At 35.8% G+C, this 26013-nt stretch overlaps 1 protein-coding gene across 1 annotated transcript; it reads left to right on the plus strand.

The window, feature by feature from the left end:
- The first annotated feature begins 24 nt into the window (after positions 1-24).
- FLVCR1 (FLVCR heme transporter 1) lies at positions 25-22851 on the plus strand. The gene is made up of 11 exons (XM_007481364.3): positions 25-1008; positions 6109-6250; positions 12075-12215; positions 13236-13303; positions 13954-14057; positions 15793-15903; positions 16888-16993; positions 17370-17481; positions 19523-19590; positions 19744-19819; positions 22390-22851. The coding sequence occupies exons 1-10, from the start codon at positions 250-252 to the stop codon at positions 19807-19809; spliced, it is 1677 nt and encodes a 558-aa protein (XP_007481426.1). The 5' UTR covers positions 25-249; the 3' UTR covers positions 19810-19819; positions 22390-22851.
- Positions 22852-26013: the final 3162 nt, after the last annotated feature.

The raw sequence follows: 26013 nt of genomic DNA on the forward strand, positions 1-26013 counted from the left end.
TTGGCCGGGGCAGACGATCTGGTCGGTCCCACCCTCGGCCGGGTTTTCCACCCCCCGGTTTTCAATGAGTAGAGGCCATCTCCCGCCGGGGCGGAGGCGGCCACAGTAGTGTTCGTTGGACGACCTTCGCCGAAGGTTTGGATCCTACATTGCGGCGTGAGCGCTGGGCCGGGGCTCCTGGGGAGGAGGAGGGAGCTGAGGCAGCCCCGGCCGCATGGTGCCTGGTCGAGCGTGAGCTCCCCGGGGAACATGACCAAAGAGGCGGAGCCGGAGAAAAGGAGCCCGTTTGGGGTCGAGGCTCCTATCTCAAACGGCTATCTAACAGTCGAGGGGCAGCAGGAGGACAAGCGGGCAAATGGGACCTGCCAAGCCTCGGTCATCGGGGAACCGCTACCCCATGAGGCCAGCGATGGCGCGGCCGCCGTTGGGAACTGTGACAAGCCTCAACCGGGTGGAGAGGAGGAGGAGTCCCAGGCCAGACTGCTACCCCTGCGCTTTGGGGGCAGCGACGGCGGCGAGGTCGAGGCCGAGGCCGAGGCCGATGCGGGCGAAAGGAGCCTCGGTGGGCGGACCGCGCTAACCCCGCGGCGCTTCGTAGTGCTGCTCATCTTCTGCCTGTACTCGCTGGTCAATGCGTTCCAGTGGATCCAGTACGGCATCATCAGCAATGTCTTCCAGGACTTCTACGGCGTGACCTCGCTGCACATCGACTGGCTCTCTATGGTCTACATGCTGTTCTACATACCGCTCATCTTCCCAGCCACCTGGCTGCTGGACACGCGCGGCCTACGCCTCACAGCTCTGCTGGGCTCCGGCTTCAACGCCCTGGGCGCCTGGATCAAGTGCGCCAGTGTGGCCAAGGACCGCTACTGGGTCACCATGCTGGGCCAGTGCCTGTGCTCCATAGCGCAGGTGTTCGTTCTGGGCTTGCCTTCCCGGTTGGCCTCTGTGTGGTTTGGGCCCAAGGAAGTGTCCACCGCCTGCGCCACGGCTGTGCTGGGGAACCAGGTAAGGAAGGGCAGGATGAGACCAGAAGGGAGGGAGAGGTCATGGAGTGTCCACTTGGAGAAGAGAAGAATGATTGAATGAATAAATGAATGAATGAAGATTAAAAACCCTCGGATTGCAGATTCAGATTCAATGGGGAGAGCATCCTTAGTTCTGGAGAGAGCTCTGTCACTCAATGCCTAGAGTGGCCTGTGGACATGCCAATAACCTTTTTGAGTCACAATCCTCTCATCCATAAAAGAAGAGGGCCTGCTTAAACTCCCTGTGCGATCTTTAGGAATTCCACTTAATCTTTTTGAACCTCAATTTTCTCATCTATCGATTGGAGGGGAGCTCTTAAACTCCTTCGGTGACTTTTGGATATGCCACTAACTTTTTGAACTGAAATTTTCCCATCTATAAAATAAAGAGAGCTGATATTTATGAAATTGAAACTCATTTTATATAGATTTCCCAACTAAATTCCACCTTATGAAGTCTTCTCCAACCCATCTTAATTCTAGGGCCTTCCTTTCTTATGATAATTATTTTCTATTTATCCCATTGCTTTGTTTGCACTTGTCTACTTTATTAAGCTCCATAAGGGCACAGATAGTCTTTTGCATTTTTTTTGGTCTTACCACAATGCTTGGCACATAGTAAGTGCTTAATAAATATTTTTTGATTAATTAACATTACCTTATATGATAATCCAATGAGAGGATGTATTACATGTATTATCCCTGTTTTACACTTGACCAAACTTAGAATTCTTTACCCATGGTAGTACAACTAGTTAAGGTAGGTCTTTCTTGATTCCAAGACGAGAATTTTTTCTACTACACCAGACTTATCCTTTAAAATGATAGGTGAAATTTCTTCCAGCTCTAAAATTCAAAACTATTTAAAAAATAACTCCTAATCTTACACTAGGAATTGACTTACCTTATAAACTGTGCCATTGTATCTGATTTTAATTTTGTTTACTTAGCTGTCCAAGGACAACCTTTCCATAGCAATCAGTAAAATGAAAGTTTTAAAGAACTATGTTGTGTGATTGGTACTTGTCTTGACTATTGGGAGGAAGTGAGATTTCCTAAAATTAAGGTGTTATCCTGTAGATGGTAATTGTTCTCATTTTAGCACTATTGGATTACAGATAATGTTCAGCAGACAAAGGATATCCACTTCATTACTATAATTCAAACTCTTGTTTTCTACCTGGAAGAAAATCAAAAGAAATCACATCTTCTGTGATCCATTTGTTCAGTAGCTCATTTCAATATGGAAATTCCCAAGCTCCCCCAAGATTGAATTTCAGGAGCATTACCATTTTCTTGATTGGTAGATTGCAGATTATGCTGGAGTGAGTTTTTAAATGTTTAATTATGATTTTTAAAAATATTCCTCTGAAAGGTAAAGGACGTCAATGGTGTGTGAGTGCTTGAACACTCTTCCAATTTTCCCTAGACCTAGTGGAAAACTGTGCATTTTGAAAACATTACATAGTATATAAATTATTACTATAGGAATCTGTCTTACACAAATGAATGTGGCTTGATTCTTCCTTTCTTTCTTCTACTCTCTAACTATGAATATATTCAGATTTATTTGAATAGCACCAGAGAAGACAACCTAGTATAGTAGAAAGAAGACTAGAGTAGGAGGCAGGAGGCCCAGGTCCTAGTCTCAGTTTTACCTCTGGCTTTTTATTAAACCTTATCAAGTGTTTCTGTGACATAGTTTCCTCATCTGCAGAATGAGGTCTGAGGATAAACTGGATGATTTCCAAGATTTCCAGCTTAGAAATCCAGTATGAGTATTTTAAACATATATTTAGGCTTCTTAAAATAATGGGAATAGTATACTAATAAGTAGTACACTATTATTTTTTTTTAAACCCCTACCTTCCATCTTGGAGTCAATACTGTGTATTGGCTCCAAGGCAGAAGAGTGGTAAGGGCTAGGCAATGGGGGTCAAGTGACTTGCCCAGGGTCACACAGCTAGGAAGTGGCTGAGGTCAGATTTGAACCTAGGACCTCCCGTCTCTAGGCCTGGTTCTCAATCCACTGAGCTACCCAGCTGCCCGCAGTAGTACACTATTATTAAAGAGAGTATAACCATCACTTTCAACTTTGTAGGCATATTCAGAAGTATCTATTTAATAGAGCACTCTAGTGTGTTGTTATAGTTATTGGATTCTTCATATTTGGATGGAAACTACCCTCTTTTCATTCATGTATTTTAAGTATATGATTATGGCTGCCACCTCTTGAGGTTTGATCAAAATATATTCTTTATTTTATACTTTATGGATTGTTCATGGTGTTTAAAAAATTCAATTTGACAAATGTCTGTTAAGTACTTTCTATGTGCTTGGCACTGACAATTTGCTTCCAGAAAATCCAGCATGCTTTTGGGCCATCTTTCTCCAGCATTATCATTTTGCTGTAAAATGCAAACTTATTCTAATATTTGCTTAAGGAAAATATATTCTTAAATGAAAATGTCCAGAAAGATAACAGTTCTCAAAAGTGGATTGTGATGGACCTTCAGATGATATATGGGCTAGTATATTTTAATAGTGATAATGTCTACACTTTTTAAAAAACTCATGTTTTTCTGATAAAAAAAAAAAACATATCATCTCATTGATTTCCCATAAGAAGTGGTTCTATCCTTCCAGTTTGCTCTGGAGAGTTTTTAGGGCCTAAACAGGAGCAGGGGATGGTAAATGCTCTCTTGCCTCAATGAAGTGATCCACAAACAAAAAAAGATGGAGACTTATTCATGGACAGTTCCAATTTCTACAGCACTTTAAAATTTACAAAGCATTTTCTCGAAAACTCTGTAAAGTAAGTAGTATAAGTATTATCTTCCTTTGGTGAAGAAATAATAGCTCTGAGAAAGGAAGTCACTAGTCTTAGGTCACATTTAATATAGATGTCAGAGAAAGGATTTAGATCCAAGTATCCTGACTTCAAGTCCTGACCACTACAGCATGCTATCTAAGGAGTATATTTCTAAGTGAAATAAAAGTTTTTGATTATTTACTGTTTAGGGAATATTCATATCTTTATCCTACTTTTTTTTTATAAGTACAGTTAACCAAGAGTTGACCTTAATAAGTCAGGCATTGGCAAATATTGTTTTGTTTAGAAAGTTTTTTTTAAAGACTTTTAAAACTATTATTAGATAAAAACAAGTAAATACTTCTAGAACAATCATCTTTTACTATAAAAATTTTATTCTATACCTAATTCTTACTGAAATTATCAACATTCTTGACCAAGCTAGGCTGTACGGCTATTAATTTTAAACAAAAGAAACTGCAACACCATTTAGATTGAAGTTTATGGAATAGTGCATTAAGATTTAATGTTAGCACATTACCCATTGGAATATCTTTTATACAGTTAATAGACTCCAAAATAATTTTGTAAAATAGATTTGGTCATATATGATGTCATTATTAGGAAGACAAAGGACCTTTGTAAAAAATAAGATTTTTTTTATAAGAATACACATTCAGATCTTAGATGCATATACATGTATAATATTAAGTAGATCCTTATCCTATCAATCTATGAGCAACAGGCTTGAGATAGATGTCATTTTAAAATAAGCTAAAACATTATATCACTAATCTTTTTCTTTCAGTGATCTCATCTGACAGAGTGCAACAGTTAGTCAGAGTCAGAGCCCTAATCAGCCTGAAGTTAGAGTGGTTTTGCTCTGTTGACATGGGAAGAGGAGTTATGCTTTCTTTCTAGATCTACTTGTTCTCCACAGGCTTTCAACCAAGACCATCTGTCTTCCTCTACGTTCCAGTGGTTTTTCTCTTCCAAAACTGTCTTCCCCAAAATGAGATAGGAGTGGGGGTTGGACCAACCCTTCTCCCATGGCAACTACCAGAAATCTGATTCTCCTTCCTGCCCATTCCTTTGCCTTATCTTTCACATACTCCAGTAGCCTTGGTTCTTCCTGTTATCCATTAAAAAGTTCCCGTCCTTCAAATATGGCCTCGGACACTTCCTAGTTGTATCTCCCTGGACGAGTAACTTAACCCCAATTGCCTAACACAACTCTCTCTTTTGCCTAATAATTGATACTCAGTATCAATTCTATGACATAAGGTAAAAATTAAGAAAGAAATAAAGACACACAGATAACCAGGAATGTGAATGTAATCATCCTTATGTGATTCTGTCCTGGTGAGGCCATATACCTAATATTGTGTTCAGTTATGACCTCCACAATTCAGGAAGAACACAGATAACTTGGAGAGTGTTTGGAGAAGGACATCTAGGATACTGAAGGACCTTAAGTTTATTCCACAAGAGGATTAGTTGGAGGAACTGAGGCTACTTAGCCTAAAGAAAAGAATATTTTGAGAGAAGGGGAGAAAATAATAATGGTTTTCAAATATTTACAGGGCTGTCATGCAGAAGAGGCTTTATGTTTGTTTTGCTTATTTCCAGAAGAATGAACTTGTAGCAAAGGATAGAAACGGGGGGGGGGGGGGGGGGGAGGGGGGGGGATTGGGAGGGGAGCAAATTTTGGCTCCATACAAGGAAAAACTTCTTAACAGAGCTATCAAAAAAAAAAAAAAGGAACAGGCTGCCCCAGGAAGTCATGGGTTCTTTCTCCTTGGAGGTCCCCAAGCAAAATATGGATAAGTGCTTTCTTAATATATTGTGTTCTGGAGGGAATTACTTTTCATGTATATATTGGACTGCTTGACTTTTAAGGTCCCTTTCAACTCTAAAATTCTAAAATTCTGTGAAAAACTGAGAATTCAAACTGACAACACTCTCAAATACAAGAGATAACTGACTTTTGGGTGTCTAGAATCAAGTAACTGAAGTAAAAGTTACTGGATTTGTCCTAAGGGATTGGCCGTTTAAAAAAAAATCTTTTCTTCTTTTAAGTTGGTTCTAGGATAATTATCTTTTTTTAAGAAAAACATTATAGAAAGAAAGCAGATGTGAGTTGTCAGCAACTTCTCTTAAAACACAGGCCCTTTGGGGGATTGGAAAAGAGTACGAAATGAACAGTTTTTACTTTATTTTGTTTTTAATTGACTTTTATAATAATTTATTTTGTTATGTATTTTATAGCTTGGTGCTGCAGTTGGCTTTTTGTTACCACCAGTTTTGGTGCCCAACATCAATAACACTGATCTCATGGCACACAATATCAGTACCATGTTCTATGGAACAGCATCAATTTCTACCTTTTTATTCATACTAGCAGGAATTGGTAAGCAAACTTGTTTTTCTTAAAATTCAAGTAGAGTGAATGCAGTAGAGGGATGTAAAAAATAACCATCTTTATCACAGTTTCTTATTTGTAATATTGCAGATGGCATTTGCTTGCTTTCAGTTCATACCATGCATACATATATATGTACATATATATACATATATACATATATATTAATTTTTGGAATGCCATGACCAGGACTATCATTTACTCAGTTTAATCTTTTTAGTAAAGCACTGGATTGTGAGTCTAAATAATTTTCTATCTTCTTACTAATTTTTCAGTTTATCCTGCTAACCTACTGGTTTTAAAGATTATTTCCAATTTCCTATTTCTTCTTTCCTCTAATATTTTTCATCTTATGCTAACCTGCGCAGGGCCAGACTTGTCATGCTTTTATTGAAGTGTTGTATTTGGACCCCTCCCTTCATTTAATGAAAAATCCTTTCCAAGGAATCCCTTCTCCCCACCCTACCCTTACCTGAGTCTGAAAATGTTGGACAAATCTTGGGCAGCAGCAGGCTGTTGGTCAGAGTTTCCAACTGTGGCAAATATCTGCTTGTTAGGCCACTCGGGCTGCTGCAGACAGTCATCACTGAGGGTTCTCGATCTCGTCTGGTCCTGCAATGAAGCAGTCAGTCAAAATCAGCTGCAAACTGCCACCGACAGTTGGGAAGAAGCTCTGGGAAGGTCGGCTTTTAAAGTTTGTTTGTTTGTTTTTTAAGGGGAAGCAGTTTTGTGACTTGCTGGGAGGGAGTTGGTGAAACTCATAATTTAAATATTTAATTCTAGCAATGAGATTCAAAAGGAAAATCACAGTTCTGGGCCCATCGTAACTCAGAAGCATCAAAGTGCTGAAAGAGACTTTTAAAATTGTCTAATCTAGTTTCTTCATTTTACTGATAAGAAAACTGAGTCCTAGGAAAGTTAAGTGACTTTCTCAGGGTCATACAGTTAGTAAATGACAGGGCTAGAATATGAACCCTATCTTTTGACCAAATCCACCATTTTTCCTATAATACTATTCTGAGGAACTGAATAAATATTTGCTGATTGAAGAAAAAAGGTTAGATAAAGATGGTTCCATATTGTAAAAGGCCTATCATTTTAATGTGAATCTTATTTATGTGTCTGTCCATAGTCTAATTTTCTTCATGTGTGTATAACACTAATGAAAGATTACTTTTATTTTATTTATTTGTTTCTTTCTTTAAAAAAAAAACCCTCACCTTCCATCTTGGAATCAATACTCCAAGGCAGAAGAGTGGTAAGGGCTAGGCAATGGGGGTAAAGGGACTTGTCCAGGGTCACACAGTTGGAAGTATCTGAGGTCAGATTTGAACCCAGGACCTCCTGTCTCTGGGCCTGGTTCTTAATCCACTGAGTAATTCAGCTGCCCCCCAAAAATTACTTTTATAGAAAAGTCTCTTACAAACATGTTTGGCTAAAGACTCTACAGAATGTCTCATCATAGATTGACTCTATAAATTAAAATTGAAGGTTCAGGAGGTATAGTCTGAATCCTTAATTTCCCATAAGACATTAAAAACTGCAGGTAGTGATGGCCATTATGTTAAATTTGTAGAATCATCAATTTGCCTCGGGTTTCCTGTGACTTGATATACTGAATCCTTATTAGATCAATTTGTGATTTGTAACTTTCTAGCATGTGAATATTATAAAAGAATGAAATAGATTATATAATTTTCTATGACTTATTCTTGCTGCCTTAGAAAGTTGCATTTCTCTTTGGAAAAAGATTTAATTCAGAAATCTTCTTTTGTGGTAGCCATTTTAAAACTTGCTTACTTTATGTAGAGTCTTCCAATCAGATTGAAATATTTTTCTGCCTTTAAAAATAGCTTTTGGGGGGGTAATTTTATTTTTTGTTAAAATGTAAACTCTTATCTTTCTTTCACCCTTTTTATTTCCAAATGCTTGTCTTCTGTGGTTGATATGAAAGTAAAAGCATATGTGTTTACATGCTCTGTATTCTTAATGTTATATGTTTATAACATTTTGTTATAGGAATAAGATTTATTTTTGCAGTAGGAGTGAAAAAAAAGTGTTAGACAGAACACTGTAATCATAGAAATACTTGCTGCCCAAATTGGCTTGTGTACTCCATTCGACACTGTCAAAGAACAGGCTTCTTATTGCATGTAAGACATTGAGAGATACAGTGAAAGAGTTGGATAGATGTCCTGGAAGGGGAAAGAATTCCATCTGCATAGATGGATTTACAAACCGATCCTTTCAAATATTCAACTGCTGGTTAACTCTTATACTACATAAATTATTTGCTAAAAGAGAGAAGGTACCTTAATAAATTCCATCAATGAGACAAATATGGTCCTGATATTTAAATGGAGGGAAGAAAAAGAAAACTCTACAACAATATATTTAAGAAAGTATTTACTATGGCCAAATAGTGTACAGTATACGCACCAGTAATGCAAGGATAGTTCATCATTAGGAAAGCTATATAAACAAAGGAAAATAATAATAAAACAATAAAAATCACATGTTGCATAAATTCAAAAAAACTTAAAAATATAATATTCGTTCATCCTTTAAAAAAAAAACAACAGAAAATTTCATAAACAGTAGATACTAAGATTATGCTAAGATACATCATTATAATGGAAAAGTACTAGAAACTTTTCCAGTAAGATTGGGAGTAAAGAAAGGATCTCCATTGTCTCCACTGTTATTTGATGTAGTTCTAGAAATGCTAGTCATGCAACAAGAATATAAGAAACTGAAGGAGTAATCACAGGCAGAGAAGAAGCAAAATAAAATCTTATTTGCAGTTGTCTTAAAAGTTTAGAGCAGAGATATCAAACGTACAGCCCCCAATGCTCCTGAGTACAATCTGAATCAGATTCAAATGTAATTGGAAAAATTTAACAAAATAAATAAAATACAATAAAACATAAGTAATATTAAAATGTAGTTTTCTAAGTCACTCTACCACCAATAGGGATCTTTAGATTTGGTTCAATGGCCCCCTGTTTCTGTTGAGCTAAGTGAAATAATATTGTGTTAAGATATATTTGGCATTTCCAGCAATAAATTCCTATAGATAAGATCCAGAGCCAATCCACCCAACAATTAAAATTTAACAGAAGTTTTTTAATGCATTGGCAATATTCAGAGCACTATGCCAGGCAGTGAGGCAGATAAGTAGCGCATGGTCCTTACCCTCATAGAGCTTGTGGGCTAGAAGAGAGAAGAAAAGAAGTAACATTTCATGGCTAAATCTTGACATACTTAAAGCAGTTGTTTGAGTTCATTCCACTCTAAAACTGGTGGTGGTTTTGTGAAGTGCATATTATTTTCAATTCATTCTATGCCTATTCTTATAATTTAAAGTCCATATGATAAGATGTTTTATAAGTGATGATGCTTGCTCTTGGGGCTATTTTTGCACAGTAAGTAGTAAGCTATCAAACTTGATCATGACAGTTGTAAGTCTATAGTGTACACATCTCTTAAGTGTTGCATATTAACAATTGGAAAGATATAAGCAGTCATACGATAATGCATTGAATGATGAACCCATAAACTTCTATTAAGTGCCTGCTGTGTTCCAGGCACTGTATTTGGCACTGCAGCTACAAAGGGTCATAGATTTAGAGCTGGGAGGAACCTCAGGCTATCTAGTCCAACCCTCTTGATTTTTCAAATGAAGAAACTGAGACCCAGAGAAATGAAATTATTTGCCCAAAATCACCTATATAATAACACAAACAGGATATGTGAACCAAGGTCCAAGTCTTAGGTGCTTTTCTCTTAGTCTAGGTATTCAAGATAAGGTAAAAGCCCTGTTTATCTATCTATCAAGTAGATAGATAAATTTCACAAACACTAAGGAACAATTTATCTTAAAAACAGTATTTAGTTTAACATTTGTTTTAATCACAAATGGTTAAATAACTAAATGAAACAATAACATTTCAATCTTAACTTGCCCAGGGAAGCTGTTACAGAAACAGAACTTGAGTCTCTCTTCAGCGTGGGAGGAGAGGGGCTGGCAGTGCATTAAGAGCTTTTTGGTTTTCTTATGGTTACTGATGCAGAAGGTGGGAGATTTGCAGTCCTTTACACCCCAGTCACAAGTAACACACCTTGGCAGGAGCTGGTGTTGGGTGAGGGAGGAAAAGAAAAGGAGGGGTTTGGAGTTTTCCTTTCCCACTAGTAATAGAGCTAGAGGATAAGTTGATTCCATTTTGCAGAGATACCATTCTCTCTCAGGGTTTATGCTTAGGTAGAGTTAAGAATATGGACAGTAGCAACTAGGGAAGTTATATAGTTTCTCACTTTGGCCATCAGGGTAGTCAGCTACCCATGGTTATAGGTTGGCATACACACTACACTCTATTCAATAAATCCAGTGAGATAAATATTTGGAATAAAAGGTTCTTTCACACTTCTTGGAGGAAGGCCATCCTGACCTTCATTTTGCCATAATTAACTCAAAAACCTTAATATCAGAGTTTCATTATTGCCTCTTAAATGCACAATTCTCTCATTCTAAAAGCCCAGTTTATAGTTATGAATTATATTACCAATGACAATAAAATGGGTCATTTCCCATCCAGCTAGAATGCAAAAGGACTTGCTATGAATGATGACTCTTTATCATTGAAAGAACCAGAGACTGTGAAAAGAAAAAGAACAGCAACAGTTTAAACATTTTATTTTCTCTGATTAAAGGAACAATGAAGATTAAATGTCTTTAAGCTGTTTACTATATAATTATGTCTAAGAGCCATAAGGAATATACATATAGGTTAATTTAATAACTTTGGTTTTAGAGAATTAATCTTTTGAAGAACAAAGGACCTTAATATTTATGATTATTTTGAAACATGAATTTTGAAGACTTCTAAGGTTAGAAAAAAAAATTGAAATGTTACCAACCCATCTTCCTGATTCTTAAAAGCAATTATGTACATAAACTATTCTTTAAAGAGAATTATTATTTCTTAACAATTCCCTCATCTAGTGATAATTTTTTTCCTTTTTTTCATGTTCATTAATCAATTTTTATTCTGTCAATATTGAATTTTACTTGCTCATCTTGTCTCCTAAAATATTTTCTTTCTTAAGAAATCCAATCACCTTTTCTAGAAAGCTAGATTGAAAGTCTAATGTTCACACCTTTCCTTGACCATGTGGGAGTTGGGAAGGTAGAAGTAATCTCAAGTATAGATTAAGAAGACATTAGTATTGATGGTTTAGGCTAGCTAGCATTGTGAGTACCTGGTACATATCATATTTTTTAATACCTTCCATCCAATCTCTGACTTTTGATTTATATAGAAGAGTAGGTTGGCAAGATCTAGCACCTTCCATATGCATGACTTAGAACAAAGCTTTTGAGTTGCTGGGGTAGAATTATATCAAATGATGAACTTGAACTTCAAGTTTTTCATAAGTTTACTAGCTCAAGATATTTAACAGAAGTGTGGGTGTATAAGCGTGTTTAAATCTTAAGATTGACTCAACAAAATAAAACTGAGTCTAGAAATAGAATTTCTTAAAAAGTGTTCTTCATCTAATATGTACTGATTAACATAGCTATTCAGCAGAACCATGGCATGACTGGTTTTTTACTCAACCCACTTATGGCTAATTCTTTTATCCTTGAAGAAATGAATATGCATAAGCTCAGTCAAATGAGTTAAAATGATTCTATCTCATAAATTATTAGGTAAAAATGAGGAACTTTACTAAAAGAATTTCTTTAGATCTTTAAGTTAGAAATGAATCAGAAACCTATAACAACTGTGTTGATTTTTTTTTTTTTGGCTAGCATTCAAAGAAAAGCCCCGGTATCCACCCAGCAAATCCCAAGCAGTTCTCCAAGACCATCTTCCAGAAGATTATTCCTATAAAAAATCAATAATTAATTTATTTAAAAATATTCCCTTTGTGCTTCTGCTAATTAGTTATGGTAAGTAAAGTATTTCATTTTCTTTGATATAATATATTTATAGGGTATGTGACACTCTGAGTTATTTATATTTGGTTGGATTAAACTGTAATTAATGAAAGCATTATTCCCATTATGAGGTTTCTGAGCTTCTATGCATCAATGTAAGAAAGTGCCTTATTACAGTTTGATAAGTAGCCCTTCAACAGAGAGCTACCTCTTTGTGGGCTTTCCTACAATGCAGCTGCTACCTAAACTTATTTTTTATTATAGAAGTAATTGAGCACAAAGGCCACACTTCTTCCATTCTTTATAATCAGCTTCTTTTGACCCAATGCAGTCTGATTTGATTACACACCTAAAGCCAATCATAATAACATACTTCTCTCTAGTTTAATTATTTTGAATCTATTCATTTCTTTAGGACTAGAAACTTTTTCTTGCCATTTTTTCTAACCATTCCTTTTCTTCTCATTCCTGTTCACCTAATTTCCTGTACCTCCTACATTTCTATGTCCTCAGAACTTAATTTTGTATTAATCATCTTCCAGTGATTTTTTTTTGTTGGCAAAATAACCACCTAATCCATTTCCTTGAGCATCATTCATTTAGCATGTAATTATATACAGATTTTTATGTAATTGTTTCAGGTGTGTTATTCTTATATCACCAACAATAACTTCATACTGTCCTTGAAAATAAGGATTGTCTCAGAATTCTTTTATATTGCTCTTATTGTTGGAGCTATATGGTAAATACTCAGTAGTTGGATTTTTGTTTGAGAGAGAGGTGGTTTATTATGTTTCAGTTGATCTATTTAAATTTGACACATTGAACTGGAATAATAATGACAGAATTCTCTTTAGTTATATCTACTAAATTAAGGTGAGTAGATTTTATTAGCTCAGATGCATAAAAGAGTTGGGAATAGTTCTTTCTTTTGTTAGCCCTCTAAAAATGAATTTGGGGTTTACATCTTTGAAATCTTTGTTACTACCGTATTTTATGGACCTGGTGTATTTAATGTTTCTATTGTTATAGGCATTATGACTGGGGCATTTTATTCACTTTCAACATTATTAAACCAAATGATCTTGGCAGAGTATAAGGTAAGATTTTGCCTAGAATTTTTACCTAGCAGTATAGTGAGCCCCCTGTGTAAGGAATATCTGAGAATTAAGTATCCTTAATTCATTAATTTTTACATCATTTCATTTTTTTCTTCATTTAAATTAAAAGACTAGATTGTGACTAATCTATAAAGATTTAAACATAGGAAATATTTCTTAACAGTTGGCACTGAAAGAATTTAATCAATTAATATTTGTCCAGATTTTGATAAATAATGATGGAGACAGAGCAAAGAAGACACGCTAGAATATTAGGAAGAATAAAAAAATCAAATGAGCATTTATCTTTTAACTTTGGGCCAACATATCTTTGCCCCAATGGAAGAAAATTATTTTGAGATGGTTGTTAAATTCCTTAAAAATAACTGCATTCATGTTTATATAGAATTACATGAACTTTTTCTTTGCGTCTTTTTAGATTACTTTCATAGGTCAAAAGGATATTTTTGTTGAATAGAGTTCTCTTATTTCCTTTACTCTACCTAGATGCAAACCTGGTACTGAGACCAAACCTTATTTTGCATGTTTTATTTGATTACTTAAAATTCCTCAAGAAAGCCTAGGAATATAAGGAACCAGTTAGAGTTGAAGGGAATATTTAATTAATGCTATATGAAAACTGTTGTAAGGGAGAAGAAATCAATGCTGGACGAATTGGGCTTACTCTAGTTGTAGCAGGAATGGTGGGCTCCATTCTTTGTGGCTTGTGGCTGGATTATACCAAAACATTCAAGTAAGTAAAAGTGGTAAATGTACTGTAACTAGTTCTCTGAAATAGTAAAATGTTCTAATCAGGGTGAATTTAATAGAAAGAGAGTTTTGCTCTTAGAAGAAATGGGATCTATGAGATTTTTTTTCCTCTTGGATTATGTTAAATGAAAGCTGTAGGCTTCTAAATATGGGGTTTTTTTTTATCATAGTAATGAGAGCTTCCTGGTTCCATATCTACTAAGTGCTCCAATCCATTATTTAAGGATGTTGCTTTTTAAACTTATTTTCTCATGTAAGGGACATCATTTTACAGTGGAACTACCTGCTCTTCAAAACCTGCCTGTTTCCCCAGATATGAATTGTATTGTGGTATCCTCATAGAAACAATGTCTACTGACTCCCTGTATTTGACTGTTTTACTTTTGACTTTTTTGAACTCTTACTTTTGACCATCTTTTGACCTTTTACAACTGATATTCTTGATCAGAATAGCAATTGATTCCTATATCCAAGTCATAGATTTTTCCCCTTCTTCCTTTTCTTTGACTTTGAAGCCTCCCAGTAGCTTTTAGTCCCCTTTCTCCCTCCATTCAGAAAGTGATAAATTTGACCTCCATACTAGACTTAGTAAAAGGAGATCAGTACATATTTATTAAATTTGAATTCTGACTACAAATACCCATTCAGGAGGGAACTTTAATGAGATCAGTTGAAGATCCATAAACAGTGGATAATCTGTTGTTTTTTCCCTGAAAGTTTTTTCCCCTCTAATTCTGAGTCTCTTTATTATTGTTATTCTCAATGGACATTATCCCTACTAGAATTTTACTAGGCAAAAAACAAAAAATTTTATTGGTGGGGGGAGAAGAGGTAAGCTCAAAATGATGAAATAGATGAGAATTTCAAATTTTATCTTCTAATATTTCAAAATGATAATCCTAATCTCTCAAAGAGCAAAGAAGAGAAAATTTGATAACTTTTGAATATCAAAGGAATTTTCTCTTAAGGTTTAAAAGTAAAATTTCTAAAATCTTATATTCATAGATATGGAAAAAACTTTTAGAACTCCTTGGGAAAATATACTTTTAGTTTAGGAATGATTCTTGAATAGTTGGACTTGTTGGCTTCTAATGTCTCTTTCAATTCTAAGATTCTGTGAACTACAGATCTTATAAAGTCAATGGCAATAAGAATTAATTTATAATCACTCATGTACATTCATTTCACAAACACTTTTTGAACACCTAATACCACTTAAGATGCAGATAATACAAATATAATATATGCCTTACAATCTAATGTGAGAGATAAGATAAATGTGGATGAAAAGCTAACATAAAACAAGCAGTGTTAAAGTGTCATTGGCCCCAAGAGTAAACATGGGAATTCAGGAGAGGGAGAGAGTATTCTGGACAAAAGTAGTCAGTCAGTCAGTCAGAGAAAGTTTTGAAGACAATATAGGATTTGGGCCACACCTTGCAGGATGAAAAAGGATGCTATCTTATTCAAAAGTACAAATAGCCATGCTTTTAATTCATTCATTCCAAATATCCCTGTCCTATACAAACATGAATTCGCTTTTTGTGACTAATGTCTGATCTCTTTCCTGTTGACAGTATACTAGTTTTGAATCTTGGCCACTAGAAGGTATTGTTACTACATGGATTTAGCAATATTCATCGTTTGTTTTATAGTCAGGATATTCAGGCTCTAGTAACAACAAAAATAATAATTGTTGTTTTGATATTTTTTTTTAGACAGACTACTCTAATAGTTTACATATTGTCTTTTATTGGAATGGTTATATTTACTTTCACCTTGGATCTTCAGCGCCTTATCCTTGTGTTTATTACTGGAGGAGTACTTGGGTAAGAATCAAGTATGCTTAGAATCATAGACTTTGGGAATTAGAAAATTAAAGGATAAAGGTAAAATACTTCCACAGTATTGAGGGATCTATGATAGTAACTTAAGGGAACACTGGCATTTCATAAAATGATGCTTTAAACTTTGCAAAATCTATAGGTATCTGGAGAGTTAAAACTCCTGAAAAAGAGAAAGTAGTTCATTTTTTTTTTTTGGCTGTGCACACATTACATAGGTACAGAATAGAAAAAACTTAATTGCTTAAATGAATTCAATTTTAGTTAAATGGTAAAGAAAATTTTGATTAAAGGCAATATGACCTAAGAAAATAATGTAAAAAAATTTTAAAACAAAATGAACATTGGGCTAATTAATCAGTCTCAAAGTTTCCGTATTTATAAGGGGACCAATAATTTGTAATGTAGGAAAAAAACTTGACTAAGCTCAAAGGGATTCAAGATTAACTGTTACCTGAAAATTTTATTTAGCACCCATACAACAGCAGATTAGGCATTTTAAACTGTTGCTATCCACCATTTTTACAACTTATATACCTTATTATAGGGGAAACATATTCTCCAAAGATGTTTTTGCTGATATAGGGAGTGAAATTACATTTATATCATAAAAGCTACAATTCCTTTACTTGTGGAAAAGATATATGCAAATCTTATGGAGTGTTTAGTTTTCCCCAAATGGTTTATTTGTATAGAAATAAGCTAATTAAACCAGTGACCTTCTATAGTAGGGAGAATGATGATCCAGATTAGGGAAAGTGGCAATAACCAGAACATAAATAAAATTATACATAAAAGGGTTTTACTGTAGTCAAAAGAATGTAGCCCAGGATTCTTTAGCTTGGTTAGCTTTGTATCCTGTATGTTAGAATAGGAAAAAATGTTCTTAGATGAAACAGAACAACCAAACCAGTATATGATATAATCCTGGTGATAAATGTTTATAAAATTGTGCATGTGTTTTTCTAGCTTTTTCATGACTGGTTATCTCCCTTTGGGTTTTGAATTTGCTGTTGAAATCACATATCCTGAATCTGAAGGCACTTCCTCAGGTCTTCTGAATGCTTCTGCACAGGTAAGTTTCTGGTTATTCTTGAATTTAAGCATATTCTGGCCAAAAATCTTTGCTAGAAATGTAAGAATATGTATAATAGGGACATCTACTAGCATTTCCCCTCAATACACAGTGCTTGTGTCCAGAATTGTCACTTATAATAGTAGATTTCCAGAATCCAAAATTAAAAAAATAAAAATTGTTAGGAAGAGGACTCAACTTAAAAAAACAAACCATCAGGTTTAGTCCACTTGATCAACAAGCCTTTATCATTTGTCTTTAGTTACTATACACTAGATGCTTCAGATACAAATACAAAAGTAACATAGTTGCTGCCCTCTAAGAGTTTACATTCCTTTGCACTCCCATAAAAATTACTTATCCTGTCTTATTTCAGATATTTGGAATTCTTTTTACATTGGCTCAAGGAAAGCTTATTTCAAACTATGGAACTCATGCTGGAAATCTTTTCCTTTGCTCTTGGATGTTTGTAGGCATCATTTTAACAGGTGAGTTAAGGATATATTTGTTCCATTTAAGTACTGATATTTAATTTTTCATGTAACCTCAGTGTCAAGGACTTAATTCTTGGCAGACAGACAGGTTTGGTATTGGAGAATTCTCAAGGTTATAGTGGTGTCATATAGTACACTCTTGTCCTCACTTAAAGAGTGTCTGTCTTACTCTCTGTGTCTCTTGTGTTCTCTCTCTCTCTCTCTCGCTCGCTCTCTGGCTCTCTCTCTCCCTCACTTTGTAAGATCTAAATTTAGGGATTAGAATCAGTTCAGTTGCAGGGAACCTATAAGCATGTTGCTCACAAGCATATATATTACAAGATAGAAAACATAAATGGAACTCCAAGCTAAGTCTCATAGGAAGGAACAAACGGTATTAAAAAAGATATCCCAAGAGTGTAAGTGCGCTTGGCACACTGGTCCCCAGGGCAGGTTTTAGTTGTGCATCCCTATCAGCCTTCTTTGCCAATAGCTTACTGCTGTCTCCCCTGGTTTCTGACTCGCATTACTATTGTGGCTCGTGCAGCCTATGAGTCTGAAACTGTGATCCTACCTTACTGAGGCTTCTTCACTTTCAAGCTAGTGGCACAACTAGGAAAATGGAGCCCACTTTCCTCTTTTCTCTCTCTTGGTTTTTCTTGCTCCCTTTTTTCCAGCATTCACCCTCCTCCAATCAGTGTATGCTCTCTCTTGCTCCAAGTTGTTGGAAGAAAGGGAGAAATAGCACATAAAAAGCCTGCTTTGATTCAAAAGACCTATGATTTCGTTGGTGTGAGTATTCTTTCCACTGAACACATCTCAATCTGTCTACATTTTATTATGTGGTCTTTGGGAGTTTCTGTGCTGCCCCCCCCCCCCAAATCACTTCCAGATCTATACTTATCATTTATCTTCCTAATATTGACTTATAACCTATAGTACTTATCAAGTGAGTTTTTTGAATAGAAAAAAAGGAATTAGAAATATGAATCCTTTAAAAGAGATAAATGCATTTTTCACTGTGCAACTTCTAATTTGAAATGTTTATGTAAAAATAAGAACACAATAAGCTATAATAACAAAATTTATCAAATCTGGACAAATTCACCCTCTTTTTTGGATATAGTTTTATGGAATAGCCAGGAAGTAGAATTATGCCCCCTTTCTATAGGGGGGCATGAATGAAGCACATGCTCATGTTTGGCCCTGGTGTATGGAGAGTAATGTCAGTCATATTTTGACTTCTGTTTGATCCCACTTTGTCACCTACTTCACTTCAAACCACGGAAGGATCTTATATAATTGACAGGTATAGAGGTCACTGACTCCAAAGGGCAAGTATTTTCTTGCTCTTACTTATTCAGACAGAATCTGAGATACAAAAGGGAGGAGTTCTTTTTTTTTCTGTATAAGAGGGCATGAGTCAGAATTGAATGCTTTAATTTTGTGTGTGTCGAATGCCAAACTTTTTTTATTCTTTAAAAAATGATAATGATAAAAATGTAGATGATTATATCAGTTTAGAATGTGGAATCTTAGATATGCATTAACTATTTCAGAACACCAGCCTATTTTTTGGTATGCTAGAAGAAGATTGCTATACTCTAGTTTTCTGAAGAGTTTATGGAATTTTTCCAGACTATCAACTTTTTAAAATGTCTTTTATAGAATATAAAACATGTACCAATGTTGATTTTTTAAAAAGGGGAATAATCACAAGAGAAATGAAAAACTTGAAAGTGAGCAATGGAAGTCTTCATCTGAACTTTTAAGAATACTATTATACTTAGAACAATTTGTAAAATGTTATCTTTAGAGGTTACCCTAAATTTACAACTTTTAGTGCTTTTAAAATTACATTTAATGTACATTCGTATGTAGTCAAGTTACCTATTTTAATTATCTGGATTACAGAAACAGCATTGGTAATGGGGTAATAAGGAGACACTGCTTTCTGATAATGACTAAAGTATTTTCAGCTGATTGGAGAAAGCTATACTTCATGTGGTTACTCGTTTACAAAATATTAAAGTAATGTATTCTTTTTTAATTTCAGCTTTAATCAAGTCTGATCTGAGAAGACACAGTATAAATTTAGAAGCCAAGAACATGGATGTTAAAGCTGTAGGTGATATTTTCATTATTTTATCAAGAAAGTATACATTAAATAAAAATCATTCTTTTTAATTTGATGACTTTTCAGCCTGTTAGAAGTCAGGAATATTTTCCCATGATTGGCATTATAACAAATATTTTCTTTTCTGATTCTTTATACAGGTGCTTGTCAACAGATCAGAAGAACCAAAATCAAGAAATAGTATTTTGACCAAACAATTAGAATAAAAAATTTGAGGTGGATGGAAAAGTTCAGTAGAAAATAATATACTAGTTTAATATAATATTAAGCAGAATGACCTGTAATAATGAGATTTGTGTATGAACAGTCAGAATTGATCTACAGGTTATGGGAGAATTTTATGAATTCTAATTGCACAATTACTTTTGCCTAAAAGATGTTACATTTTAACACTATTTGTTATTTATCAAGACAGCTTTACATTTTTTATAATGGCACATCTCTGAAAATAAGGGCATTTCTACATTTGCTTTTTGGAAACAGAATAATTTTCTATTTTTTTAGACTGAGAGTGGGGACATAGAGTCTATTCTCCTTTAATGTATTTAGGATCCCCATACAATGTGTTTTCTAAGACATCAATAGAATAATGGTATTAAATTCTCTTTTAGTAAAGGGGGAAAATGCTCTTAGTATTTTTTTATGTGCATAAATGGAAATCTGGCAGCCTGGTGTTAGTGAATAAGGAATTAACTGTAGATTCAGGAAGACCTAGGCTGAACTACTTCTGATATATCCAGCTGGGGTCCTGGGCAAGTCACATAATTCCTCAGGGCCTCGGTCAACTTTTTAAGACTACAAGTTGCAAAACAATTGCTAATATGAATTGGTAAAGGGAGTTTCCTCACTAAAAGTCCACTATATGAATAAAATCACAGATCTAAGCCCCCCTTCCCAAAATAAACATACCAGACCTCAGAAATCCACAAACAGAAACAGGCCTGCTTTTTACTTGCTTATTCATTATATTTGTCGATCTTTAATGTATACTTATGGTATACAAAAGTGAAACTACTGACCTAGTACAGGGTATATGTTTTGAGTTCTTTAGTACCCAATAGGAGTCTAACATTTCACATTTAGTGTAAAGCAAATTCTGTTAAAATTCCATCCCTTGTTTTATTATGGGAGGAATAGGATAGCACTGAATCTCATATCTGGTTGTGGTACGATCACCTTGTACTTTTGCCTTAAAGGGTGCTAAGATAGGGAACTCCACACTTTATACAATTGCATTTGCTCAGTGAAGCTTCCTTTAAGGGTAACTACTTCTTGACACAACTGTCACAACTCTACAGTTGCATCTCTTTGGGCTCCTTTTTCTTCACCATTCACTACGTACCTCTAGGGATTATGTTCTCAGGTAGCACTGGGTAGAACACTTAGCACTTAGCTAAAGAGTACTGCTTGAATGTGTCAGAGAAGAGTGTTTTTCTTCTCTTTCCCTCACTAAGAGGCAAACACAATCATCCGATGTGTTCTTATGACAATTTGATGTGTACAATGAAAAAATAAGCCAAGGGTTTTTCCACAGTGCCTGCTGTGTGTAGTGCTTATTCTGGATGGCCTGGACATGTACACAGTACAGCTGTACTAACAGGCCATGAGTTCTAAAATTCTTTCAAGTTTTGCATTCTACATGACATCTTTTAAGGAACAGTCACAATGGGACTTAGAGTCTTGAATAACTGAGTTATTTGCATCATAGTCACATAAATTAGCCGAAACATGAAAACCCATGACAAGTGCCCCCTTTTGTAGATGGAATAACTACCCCAGGCTGGGCAGGATCCATGAAAAGTTTATATTTAAAGTATAACCAATTCTGTATGGCCAGGTCATAATACATGTCATCAAATATAGGAAGTAGCATGACAATAGGACGAGTCTAGTTTAAAAATCAGTAGATCTGGGTTCTCCTGCTAGAACTACCAGACTCGAAACAAGTCATTTAACCTCACTAGATCTTTTTCTTCATCTGTTAAAATAGAATTTGACTCAACAATCTATCTGTAAGGTCCTTTCCATGTCTAAAATATTCTACTATGCTAAATATCTTACCCCAGGTTGAGGTGGGTGAAATCAGATAATGTATGTCTCAGCTTGTGCAACTGGGTAAGAGTGGGATTCATTTATATCAGGAATACAAATGATCCCCGTGTTCTTTGTAATGGCCCTTTGGATGGTGATAGCTCAGTTATAAAATGCTCAGTAAGACCTCATTTGATATTTGGAGCATAATATGTATTACTAGGAATATATTTAAAGAAATGTTAGTATAATTATTAAAAGGGTTCTAGTTTTCAGACTCATAAAAGGCCTTTGCTTTTAAGGTCCCTAAGGTTTTGTACAAGCTATAATTAAAAGTGGAACTGTTGTCTTTTTTAAAATTATGTATGTGTTATATGTGTATGTTTTCCCTTAGATAATTAGAAAACCAGCTGTTATATACCTGGGTTGACCAAAAAAAAGCTGGGAGTATCCTATATGTGAACTAAAACTATGGCTTGAAAACTTAAGTGGAGAAGGGCTCTTCACTTGTGATATTATTTCTTGTAACTTGGTTTGTATTATCATCAGTTGGGAAAAGTTTTCATTAAATTATTTCAGTAATGCATTTATCAGGTGGCACAAAGATGATTAGGCTTTTTTCCCCCATAAATATTCCATTTTGTTTGGGTACATTGTTTTTTAAAATGATGAGAGTTCTACCAAATACCAAAACTGATTCTCTTGAACTTGAATCATTCATCACTGCTTTTGTGATTTGCTTTTGCTTGAAACAGGTCATCATTGGATGGTGTACCAACAAAAATAATCCTTTATGCCCTTGTGGAAACTATGTTGCCTTCTCCCCGGACCTCCTGGCATACTCATCTGGTTCCCTTCCACCATGCTTCCTCACTCAGAGGGGGTGCCAGTGCTAAGCTTGGTTCTGCCTACACAGAGCAAAATGATTTCTCTTGCCCTGCTGCATGCACTATGAGAGCATGTTGCCAGCTTCCATAAAGATGCCTTTCTAAATGTTGCAAAGATCATTGTTGTTTCTTCAGTTTATTGAAGTCTCATGTAAGATATATTTGTTTAACCTCAGAATGATTGCAGCAAGAATGGTTTTTGCTCTGGTTTATCCTGAAGTGTGAAATATCCCTGATTTTTCATGTTCCCTTGTTTGTCTGCATCTGAAGGCTGTTTGTCCTCCAGTATTTCTAAGTTCAAATGAATTTATTAAAAAACAAACAAACGAACAACTTGCCACTTTTTTTGGTAGGTATTGGGGATTGGGGAGTGTTATAAAGTATAAAGGGAGAATTGAATGAGCTCTGAAATGTAAGAGGAAAGGGTGCACTTGCTCTTTGGCTTCCATTCCCATTCAAACTTTAGAAAGAAAGACAACCTGAGGCCAAATCTGTACTCCTTCAGAGGTGCCAAACTCAAGTAGGAATGGGGCCCACTAAACTGTACATAAGGATCCCTGCAGGGTAATATTGACTTAATTTTGAAATTTAATATCTCCATTTTGTTGAATTTTTCCTTTCTTAAATATTTCCCAGGTATGTTTAATATGGCTCGGGCCATAGGAGCCATGTGTTTGACACATCTGCACTGTGACCTACTGCCTCACATGGAATCTCACCTGACATTGACCTTTTGGGTTCTGTTACACAATGTGTTAGCTATCGCCAGCTTTGTTTCAATTGCCAGTTTGGTTCCATACCACCTATGGCTTTCTCCCAGTGATTGAGAAAAATATGGAACTACCAGGGCCTGAGCACAGCTCCCTAGGATCCCGCATTGGAGGCCTCCCACCACCTCAATTAACTACTGTTCTCCGAACTCAGCCATCCCACCAGCTCTGAATCTACTGCAATGTATTATTGTCTAACCTAAAGTCATATGGAATGGTTTCCAAAAGCTTTGCAATGATCATTTAGTAACTTTTCACATAATACTTTAAGATTTGCAAAGCACTTTTAAAAAAATTTATCCTCACAACAACCCTGGGAAGTGGGTGCTGTTATGACCCCTGATTTTACAAATGAGAAAATTTGAGGTAGACAGAGGTGAAATGGCTTGCCATGAGTCATGTTTGAGGCTGGGTTTGAACTTAGGCTATTCTAACTCCAGCTCCAGCACTCGGTCTTGTCCCCAGCTGCCTCATGTTTAATCTAGGTAAATTATGTCTATAGAATTCCATTCATAACCCTCTCAGAAAAAGGAAAAAATTTTAGTCTGACAAGGCTGGCTCTGGATGCAGCCAGGCTAGCTCTTTTGAGTCCTTTCAGTTCCATTTGGCTCCTCGTGACCCCATTTAGAGTTTGGTTTCTTTTTCATTTGAATAAGTTTATTTAGTCAATTTAGAACATTATTCCTTTGCATTGTTTCCCTCCCCTCCCCCCCCATCAGAACGTATTTCCATGTTGTTTTTTACACTAGGATATTCATTTAGAGTCTACATCCCCAACCATATCCCTTCAACCCATGCACCCAAGCAGTTGTTTTTCTTCAGTGTTTCTACTCCCACATTGTTTCCTCTGGATGTGGATAGTGATTTTTCTCATAGATTCCTCCAATTCCGCTGCATTGCCACTAATGGAGAAGTCCATTACATTTGATCGAACCACAGTGTATCAGTCTCTGTGTATATTGTTTTCCTGGTTCTGCTCCTTTCACTCTGCATCACTTCCTGGAGGTTGTTCCAGTCTCCATGGAATTCCTCCACTTTATTATTCCTTTTAGCACAGTAGTATTCCATCACCAACATATACCACAATTTGTTCAGCCATTCCCCAATTGACGGGCATCCCTTCATTTTCCATTTTTTTTGCCATCACAAAGAGTGCAACTATGAATATTCTTGTCTTTTCCTTATTATCTCTTTGGAATACAAACCCAGCAGAAGCATTGTCATTCTTAAAAAATCTGGAATCATAAAAACAGATCTTTGCTTTTTAAAAGAAATAGCCTGTTTCTAAATTCTTTACTTGCTGCCAGTGCAATTCCACTGTAATTTCAACCATTTTGGCTGTTGCTGTGATCACCACTTTTCAGATGGAAGAGACCACTGCTGAGATCGAAGGCCTCTAGACCTTTATAGTTCTCATGAGGCTCTAATCCAAAGGAAAGAAATAGCAGAAGGGAGGCAGTAACATTTGAGGAACAGGCTTCCCTAGGAAAGACCTATTCTCAGGCTTAAAGCTGAGTAGGGGAAGGGACATCCCACTCTCTTCAGATGGATAATTTAAATTTTTTTAATTTCTTTTTTAACATTAATTTAAAAATTTGAGTCCTAAATTCCCTCCCACCCATCCCTCACCCATTGGGAAGGCAAGTAATATATCAGTTATACATGTGAAATCATGCAAAACATTTTTATCTTAGCCTTGTTGCAAAAAATAAAATAAAAAGCAAGAACCATAAAGTGAAAAAAATGTATGCCTCAATCTATACTCACTTCATCAGTTTTCTCTATGAAGATGGATAGCATTTTTTCATCATGAGTCTTGGAATTGCCTTGGATCATTGTCTTGAGCAGAGTATGTCTTTTCACAGTTGGTCATAATTATAATATTGCCATTATTGTTTACATTGTTCTTCCAGTTCTGTCAGCTCACACAATTCTTCCTAGGTTTTTCTGAAGCCATCCTGTTCAACATTTCACTATATAGCACAATAATACTCCATCACAATCATATACTACAAGGGGCAGCTGGGTGCTCTCAATCTCAGTGGATTAAGAGCCATATCTAGAGATGGGAGGTCATAGGTTCAAATCTGGCTTCAGACACTTTCTAACTGTGTGACCCTGGGCAAGTCACTTAACCCCCATTGCTTAGCCCTTACCACTCTTCTACCTTGGAATCAATGCATAGTATTGATTCCAAGATGGAAGGTAAGGGTTAAAAAAAAAAACAGTCATATACTTCAACTTGTTCAGCCATTACATAATTGATGGTCATTCCCTCAGTTTCCAGTTCTTTGTCACCACAAAAAAATAGCTCAGTCAGAAATGCAAATAAAAACAACTCTGAATTACCACCTAGTAGACTGGCCAATATGGCAGCAAAGGAAAGGAGAGGATGTGGCAAAATTGGGACACTAATACATTGCTGGTAGAGTTGTGAATTGGTCCAACCATTCTGTAAGGCAATTTGAAATTATGTCCAAAGGGCACTAAAAGACTGTCTGCCCTTTGATCCAGCCATAGCACTGCTGGGTTTGTACCCCAAAGAGATAATAAGGAAAAAGACTTTTACAAAAATATTTATAGTCATACCCTTTGTGGTGGCAAAAATTGGAAAATAAATTGGAAAATGAGGGGAGGCCCTTCAATTGGGGAATGGCTGAACAAATTGTGGTATATGTTGGTGATGAAATACCATTCTGCTCAAAGAAATAATGAACTAGAG

Source organism: Monodelphis domestica, chromosome 2 (assembly GCF_027887165.1).
Source record: "Monodelphis domestica isolate mMonDom1 chromosome 2, mMonDom1.pri, whole genome shotgun sequence".
NCBI classification, from domain to species: domain Eukaryota; kingdom Metazoa; phylum Chordata; class Mammalia; order Didelphimorphia; family Didelphidae; genus Monodelphis; species Monodelphis domestica.